We start from the raw sequence: 9322 nt of genomic DNA, 5'->3' as shown, positions 1-9322 counted from the left end.
AACTAGACAGTAATGTATGTAATGTATATATATATATATATATGTATCCTATATAGATAGAGAGATAGATAACTATATATGCATGTATATGTTTGCATATATATATATATATATATATATATATATATATAAAACTATAAATATAAATATATATATATGTATATATATATATGCATACACACATATATTTATATGTGTGTGTGTAAAAATTTATATATACATACTAGGCTTTATTACAAAACTTATTAAAGTAGCAATATATTCTAAATATTTAGCGAATATTTAGATTTAGAAGGATGTGATATGTAGGTTAGTGGTGTATACACTGCACTATAATTGATGATAGTGTGCACTTGATATCATTAGAGACATGATACATCAGAAACTTTTGTAAAACTCTGGAAGGAGAAAGTAACATTACTATGAGCCTCTGCTGCATCCGTATATCTGCAGGCTGCTAAACACCTGAGAAATCCTGCAAGATTATTATTTACTGATTATTATTATGTCTTTATATTTTTTAAAACAACATTAATTCCCTGGTGCTTTACATTTCACAACACACCATGTAAAGTCCCTTTGAATTATTGAAACTATAGCCAGAACTGTAAAAGTTGTACATTTGCAGGTCACCTTTTCTGTTTGTTATCACTATTAAGCAGTAGTTTTAAAGAAAGTCTAAATATTATTTTTATAAATTTTAGAATATTTTGCATCTGGAATATTATTTTATTGTGGCATTTTTTTATTTTGGTGTATTTGTAGCCTTAATTGTGTATATTCACGTTTCCAAATTGTCATGTTTTGGATTTATACAATATGTGCTATTATTAATATTATGGTACCTTTCTTCTTCTTCTTCTTCTTCTTCTTCTTCGTCTTCTTCTTCTTCTTCTTATTATTATTATTATTATTTTAGTTATTATTATTTTTGTTATTATTATTATTATATTTGTTAGTATTATTGTTATTATTCTTATTATTATTATTATTATTATTATTTAGAAATGAGTCTTTCCTTCATCTATTCTACCTGTGTATTTCAGAATATTTTGCTTTGCACCTCCTGCATTGTTCTATGTAATAAATACCAGTAGGACATAAAGTATGATTCAATGGTAATTTAATTATAGATATTGATTTCAATGTGATTCTAAGGTTTTAACATCTAAGAAGCCCGGTTCAGGCTGAATGTTCAGGAGTGACTTTCCTGCCAGTTTCTCCACGAGATTTATTTATTTTTTTACAAAGTTTAAATAAGTGGAAAAACAAAAATACTTTACATATATAGAACACACACATAGGTATAATATAGAAAATGTCTAGCATGTATAATGCAGAATATGTATATACACAGTTGTGCTATCTCCACTATGGCAGCTCGGTTTTCACGGGAGATTTATCTTGGCAGAGCTGGTTCTGTCAGTGCTCAAGGGACCTCATCTTCTCTCCAATAAAGCACATTGTAGCTCTGTGGAAGGCAGAGAGGAGCAGACCTGGAATAATAGTATATCATCAGGTGTCTGCACATGATATCCCAGGACACAATATTATCTGTGTAATAGATTGCTCTATGATTGATTGTACACTCACCATGGACGGGTTTCACAGGAACAAGTATCACTAATTGATGAAATAGCACGGTCCAGAAAATGAGGGGTATAACAATGTATAAACAAGGCTGAATGATACATATTCATAGTTTTGTGCTCAGATTTCTCTGACCTCGCAATTTACAGCCAAATAATAAGAAAACTGTCACCTCATAAACCATTGTGATACCAGATAATGTATTTCAGGAAAAGTGCTGCCAAATTACAAAATCAGCTCTGCTACATTTGTGCATATTAATAATACATGTTAAATGGTTAGAACATTGTGGCAGATTGGACTGTAAATTTACACTTTCTTCTTTCTTTCCTTCTTTCTTTCTTTCTTTCTTTCTTTCTTTCTTTCTTTCTTTCTTTCTTTCTTTCTTTCTTTCTTTCTTTCTCTGTTTACTTCTTTCTTTCCTTCTTTCTTTTCTCTTGTAAATGTTATCTATCTATCTATTATCTATCTATCTATTTATTTATCTATCTTATAGTAAGTATATCACAATACTAATTATTATGAAGAAATGTCTATCTTATCTACATTTCTTTCTTTCTTTTTTTTCTCTTTCATTTTTCTGTAAATATAAATGTCAATTAAAATATTCTATGTTCTCTTTATCTATATTTCATTCTTTTTTCTGTTTCCTTCTTTATTTTCTGCTCTTGTAAATCCATATAAAACATGTTAATTATTATGTTCTATGTTATATCCATCTTTCTCTTTCTTTCTTTCTTTCTTATTTTTTCTTCCCTTTTTCCCCCCTGTAAATTCATATAAACATGTCAATTAAAATATTCTATGTTCTGTCTATCTTTCCCTCATATAAAACATGTTAATTAATATATTTTATGTTTGCCCATCCTTTCTTTCTTTCTTTCTTTCTTTCTTTCTTTCTTTCTTTCTTTCTTTCTTTCTTTCTTTCTTCCTTTTCTTTCTTTCTTTCTTTCTTTCTTTCTTTCTTTCTTTCTTTCTTTCTTTCTTTCTTTCATTCTTTCTTTCTTTCTGTCTTTCCTTCCTTCTCAAGACATGGAGTTGTTGTGAACACTTTTCGGTTGAGTATTTTCTAACTTAAAAATATTTGGCTATGGTTTGGATTATAGGTCTGTGTAAAATAACATGACAAACTCAACTCTGCTGCACGTTTGTCTCATGTATTATTATGATTGATCAGATTGAATTAGTATATCTTGAATGTTTCAAAAGAAAACCATGCAAAAAAAATATAAAAATTCAAAGAGGAACAAATAAATAGTTTGGGAGATTATTGCAAGTGCCAGAGGGCTCCTTAACCCTTCCTACACAGGAATGTCTTGGCTCTACCAATGTTCACTATATCATAATTCCTCAGATCTTACATACTAGTTATTATTATAATGTGGTCTATGTTGGATATTATAAATGACAATGAATTGTTCTTGATAGATCCATGAATCTTGATAAAGCTGCAAACCCTTCATTTCATCCCTCTTCCTCTTCTAGGTAACATTGGAGCGATCCTATTTAAAACGACATCGTTATAGGGCAGCGATCAAGAGATCTAGAGGTAAGAGAAGCTGATCAACCTGCTATAACATAAGCACTGAGGAATCAGAGGAGTCAGTATAATGTCAGGTGTATTCTGCACCTGCTGCAGCGTAATAAGAAGAGAGCCTTGAGAATAAATACTGGGAATGTTGTTTCTGGTTGTGCTAGGAGCGGTGGACAATTATATCTGGGAGCTAATTACATATGTGTATATATATATATATATATATTTATATATACACACACATATATATATATATATACATATCTATCTATATATATATATATAGATAGATATGTATATATATATATATATACATACATATATACTGTATGTATATTTATATATATAGATATATATATATAGATATATATATACATACATATATACTGTATGTATATGTATATCTATATATATATATATATATATATATATATATATATATATATATATATATACAGTCTCCATGTCTGGATATGTGTATATAGGATTTATAAAATAGTCCCTTCCTCTGAATATGTCATATAACCTGTATTTCGTAGCAGAGGCAGAAGTAAAGTTAATGTCCGCTATGGTACTACTTCCACTATTAGTGCCTGCTGCACTTTTCACATGTACAGCGCCATGGAATAAGTGGTGATAAAATAATTATGTGTATATATATATATATATATATACTAATACTATAATTATACTATAATAATATATATACTAATACTATAATAATACTATAATATATATATATATATTATATATATATATATATATACTAATACTAATATTACACTAATACTGGTAGAAAATTAGAAGTAAGCCAAATATACAAGTGTATATATATATATATATATATATACTGTATATATGTATGTATATGTGTATATGTATGTATATGTATATATGTATGTATATATATATATATTCTTCATTCTATAGTATTCTTATTTTATCGGCTCGTATTCATGTATGTGTCATATGAGCTCTTGTATTAATTCCTGTTTTGTATTGTTTACAGTCTTCTGCTGGGAACTTTGATCTGATCACAATGGGAAGCAAAACGCTACCAGCTCCGGTGCCAATCCATCCATCTCTGCAGCTGACTAACTACTCCTTCCTTCAAGCTTTCAATGGTCTTCCAGTACCTGCTGACCACATCCCCAACCTTTATGGCTTCAGTGCCCTGCATGCAGTTCATCTTCACCAATGGACTTTGGGATACCCAACGTTACATCTCCCCAGATCTTCCTTTTCCAAAGTGCCAGGAGCATCCAGCTTGATAGACACCAGATTCCAGATCCCAGGTTTTCCTCTTTTTCCTCATGTTATCCACCCCAAACATGAGTCTACAGGTTTGCCTAATAAAACCAAACCGAGGTTTGACTTTGCCAACTTGGCTGTTGCTGCCACACAAGAAGACCCTTGTAAATTAGGTCATCTGGATGGGCAAGGTTCTCCTTCAAGTCTGGGTGCTCTCCTAGATGTCACCAAGCTTACTCCTGAGAAGAAACCCACACGTGGGAGGCTACCTTCTAAAACAAAAAAAGAATTTGTGTGTAAATTTTGTGGGAGACATTTTACGAAATCCTATAATCTATTGATCCACGAAAGAACCCACACAGACGAAAGACCCTACACTTGTGACATTTGCCACAAGGCTTTCCGAAGACAAGACCATCTGAGAGACCATAGGTAAGAACTCAGTTACAGTCATAGTTTTATATTATGTAAGGTGTAAGAAATAAGTTCTATTACTTAGGTGTAAGATCAATATTGTAGCATTGTTCTGAAGTGCGAATATATTCTGGACATCACACATACAGAAATATCTAAAAACAACTTGAACCATTAGGGTTTGTATTTCGTGAGTAATAGCCTCCAGCTGAAGAATATACATATCCTACATAAGTGTTACTAATAATATAATAGCACCTACGCATTAGAATTCTTATTCTATATCTAATCATTTTTACATAGACTTCATTTTTGGAAACTTGTTTTACAACTTTTTAAAAGATACTACAAATCCCAGCAATTCTCCAATTTTAATTTAGGGTGTAGCTACCTATGCTGAATGCAGACTCACCTGTCTTCCGTATAGAAGAATTGTGAGTTCTTAAGATTTTAGCACATTATATAACATGTACAACTATACAAAGAGTAATGGAGATTCTAATCTTGGGTTGTCCTCTCAGATGTCCCTCACATCTAGTTGCTTCCATGAGATGTTGTCTCAAGTTGCTTCTAAACAGTCAGTATTTTTTGGTCAGCTTGTCCCGTAAATCCTACACAGTCTTAATGGGTTATCTCAGGTGTTTGTAAAACATATTCTGATTTTTCACGCTTCATAACATCTCTAGGGGTTGTCACTAGTGTTGAGCGGACCCGGATCCGCAAAATCCAGATCCGCACGGTTTGAGCTCCCGATCCGAGTCCGACCAGTACCCGGGATTCGGGATGCAAGATCCGGATCCGGGATTTTTTTTTTTTCCTCTCTCTCTCTCGCTCTCTATTTACATGACCGCGGATTCCGGATTGGATCCGGACTTCGACGGCAACCCGATCCGGATCCGCCGGACCCAGATTATGACCGATCCGCTCAACTCTAGTTGTCACCTCATGGTCAACCAGAACATGTGTTGGTGAGATGCCTACACCATCCTTATGGGTTTTAGCCACAAGGACTACAAAACATACTTGGTTGAACTCTTGGGGCAAACATTTGTATTCTTAATCCTCAAGGATCTCCAAAAAAAGATTCACAGGCTTGTCCAAAATATACTTCGTACTCATGGTTTGTAGTAAAAAAAAAATAAGAAGCCACCAAAAATCTGGTATAAAGGATCGTCCAAAAATAAAATTCATTTTTTATGTTTATATTCCAGGTACATCCACTCGAAAGAAAAACCCTTCAAGTGTCAGGAGTGTGGGAAAGGATTTTGTCAGTCAAGGACTTTGGCCGTACACAAAACTCTTCACACACAAGTGAAAGAACTAAAACCTTCAAAAATTAAGTGCTGAAATGTCTAAGCCTAAAGACTATGATAAATATCTAAATATATATAAAGAAGTATTTAACTCTTCCTGTGCCTATGTGTACATATGACAAAACACTTCTGTTACAAGGAACTTTTTTTTTTGGATGAGACTTTTTGGAATCTAGTTGAAAAAAGAAGGCGACATGGTGGCACTGTCAGACTCTGTGCCAAGAGGGGGTGCTAGCATCATACTTTTCCAGTGGAGGCCCCTTCTCATCTTAAGACGCTGCGGCTCGTACACTCAGCAGAACTGACCTGGACTCAGGATTAGACAAAAAGTATGAATTCCATGAGTTACTTTATTTATAAACTCTCCAGACCGAGGCGTAACGTCTCTACATTGGTATTTTCACAACTTTTGGTTGTGATATGTTGATCTCGAAGGAGCGTCTCCGTCAGTCATAAAATTGTCACTATCACACCCCCTCTTTTTGTTTACTGTTAATTTTATTTCTAAGGGGGGTGTTTTAATTTTTTTTTTTATTTTTTTACGCTTTGATCACAAAGGGAAAAAAAAAATCCAGAATGTTTTTGACTCACCGTGTGTAATATATGCTTTGCTTCAGACTGCATGCTGGAATGGAGTGGGGCCTCTTACATTTTCTTTTATTGCATCTTGTACCAAATCTCAAATTATTGTGTAAACAGATAACATTCCAGTTTTATTTAATACCTTACATGTTATTTTGTGTTCTTGTTTTTGTATTTTATTTAACTATTTTTTTTTTGCCATTTTTTTTTGTCGCAATAGCTCTATGGTTGTTTTGGCACTTTATGCTGATATACAAATTACCACTTGTCACTGGATTTGTACAATAAAAAAGAAATATTCAAATGGGGCTGTGTTAATAATAGGTAGTTTTTACATTAAGGATAATTGATCAAGACCCAAACTTCTCTTTTCTAGCGCAAAAAGAAAAAGTTGAACAATGCCACATTATAATATTTATTTATTTATATAGCGCTATTAATTCCATAGTGCTTTACGCACTTTGGCAACACTGTCCCCATTGGGGCTCACAATCTAAGGTCCCTATCTGTATGTCTTTGGTGTGTGGGAGGAAACCAGAGAACTCACACAAACACGGGGAGAACATACAAACTCCTTGCAGATGTTGTCCTTGGTGGGATTTGAACCCTGGACCCCCGCGCTGCAAGACTGCAGTGCTAACCACTGAGCCACCACAAGACTGCAGTGCTAACCACTGAGCCACCACAGGACTGTAGTGTTAACCACTGAGCCACCAAAAGACTGCAGTGCTAACCACTGAGCCACCACAAGACTTCAGTGCTAACCACTGAGCCACCCAAAAACTGCAGTGCTAACCACTGAGCCACCACAAGACTGCAGTGCTAACCACTGAGCCACCCCAAGACTGCAGTACTAACCACTGAGCCACCCCAAGACTGCAGGACTAACCACTGAGTCACCACAAGACTGCAGTGCTAACCACTGAGCCACCACAAGACTGCAGTGCTAACCACTGAGCCACCACAAGGCTGCAGTGCTAACAACTGAGCCACCACAAGGCTGCAGTGCTAACCACTGAGCCACCATACCCCCTAAAACCCTGTCCAATCTACAGGCACCATATTATAGAGCATGGGAGAGGAGTAGACTTATATAGAAAAGTCTTTGTTTGATAAGATTAACCCTAGAACGCATACCTGGGGCCTCGCAGGCCTGCTAGGTCTTTTGTTTTCTATGGTAGATTGAATTGCTTGCGCGTTCTAGGGTTAAGTATATCCTGCATTTTTTTTTATTTAATGTCTCAGCAAATGCTGATGCAAGCAACATTTTGTTGGCAGGTATATAATTTTGATGTCGCTGTAATTGGACTATGCCTGTGTAATCATATTGACCAGTCATATTTACAGGAAAAGAAATATTGCTAAAACCATAAGACAATTGAAAAATTGCATGTTTTTTGATGGGGGGGGGGTGTTTGTTAACTTTAACCATACTTGAATTTTTTTTTTTTTCCGCTACATTGAATGGTTAAATGAGTAACTGTTTCTGTGTTGCATTTTTCTTATCACATATTCAAAAGTAATGACAAAGGGGGCAAATATTAAACAGATGTAATATCATTTATGCCATAAGTTGATGAAAATGATATCATAAATCTAGTTGAAAGTCGGTTTGCCCAATTTTTTTTAAGAGGTGTGCAAAATTATTCCATTTTAATAGAGCAATATATCGTTTAAAGGGGCAATTTTTCAAAACTATTTTTTAATTTTTCTTTATTTTAAAAAGTCGCATTTTTTTTTTCAACTCTGCAAATTTTTGCTATTTTTCTATTTTTTATATTTTATATATTTATTATTTCTATTTTTCTTTTTGCTATTATTCCAATCTAGCCACTTTTGAAAAGCACATGTAAACGTGGGTTTGGAAACTTATGCAAAAGAGTCAGATTTTAAAAAAATAAATAAATTGCAAACTCACTTAAGTACAAGGTTGGCAAAAAAACTAACTCACAGCTCTAGCCGGGATGTTAATTCTAAAGAATTGCCAAATGTTCCATGATTTATTACATTTCATGCAAAATTTTGTTACATTTGTTGCAAATAACGTCAATATTATCTTCAGTTCAAATTTGGAGAGAAAAGGGTTAATAGACCGTGCTGCCGTAGAAAAGAGGATCCATGTAGAAGGATTGATTTTATTTGTCTGAGCGTTTCAAAGCCTTATGGCTTCTTCCTCAGGGCAAATCATATACCTGTATAACTATATATCCTGAGGAAGAAGCCATAAGGCTTTGAAACGCGTAGACAAATAAAATCAATCCTTCTACATGGATTCTCTTTTCTAAGGCAGCGCGGTCTATTAACCCTTTTCTCTCCAAATTTGAACTTCATCTCTACGTGGGTTCTGCTGCAGCCGTATTCACGCCATTACAGTGGTTGTGACTCTCACACCCACACGAAGTGAGTCTACCCTTACAGCACCATTCCTGACAGTGTTTTAGGATAAGACCCTATTTGCACTTACTGTCTCTTCCAGTATTTTTAGCCGAAATATTATCTTCAGGAAATATTGGCCACTCAGGAGTTGCGACAATGGTGCAACGGCTACCTCCACACCCTCTGTGGTTATGGTACTGGTCTTTTGGCAGCAATTGGGATTTGACTACATGACGCAGTGTCTTTGGGGATAACAGGTCAT

The 9322-nt window shown here is 34.3% G+C and overlaps 1 protein-coding gene across 1 annotated transcript in view; it reads left to right on the top strand.

Moving 5' to 3' along the window:
* Positions 1–6987, top strand: part of OSR1 (odd-skipped related transcription factor 1) — a 7691-nt gene extending 704 nt beyond the window's left edge. Inside the window, exons 2-4 of the mRNA XM_075338786.1 lie at positions 3076–3139; positions 4134–4807; positions 6001–6987. Coding sequence (XP_075194901.1) covers positions 4164–4807; positions 6001–6136 — 780 coding nt within the window. The 5' untranslated portion in view covers positions 3076–3139; positions 4134–4163 and the 3' untranslated portion in view covers positions 6137–6987. The remainder of the gene's footprint in view (positions 1–3075; positions 3140–4133; positions 4808–6000) is intronic.
* Positions 6988–9322: the final 2335 nt, after the last annotated feature.

The sequence above is a fragment of the Anomaloglossus baeobatrachus genome, chromosome 3 (genome assembly GCF_048569485.1).
Source record: "Anomaloglossus baeobatrachus isolate aAnoBae1 chromosome 3, aAnoBae1.hap1, whole genome shotgun sequence".
NCBI classification, from domain to species: Eukaryota; Metazoa; Chordata; class Amphibia; order Anura; family Aromobatidae; genus Anomaloglossus; species Anomaloglossus baeobatrachus.
Note: the sequence above shows the minus strand (reverse complement) of the source record. Positions and strands in the feature narration are given on the sequence as shown.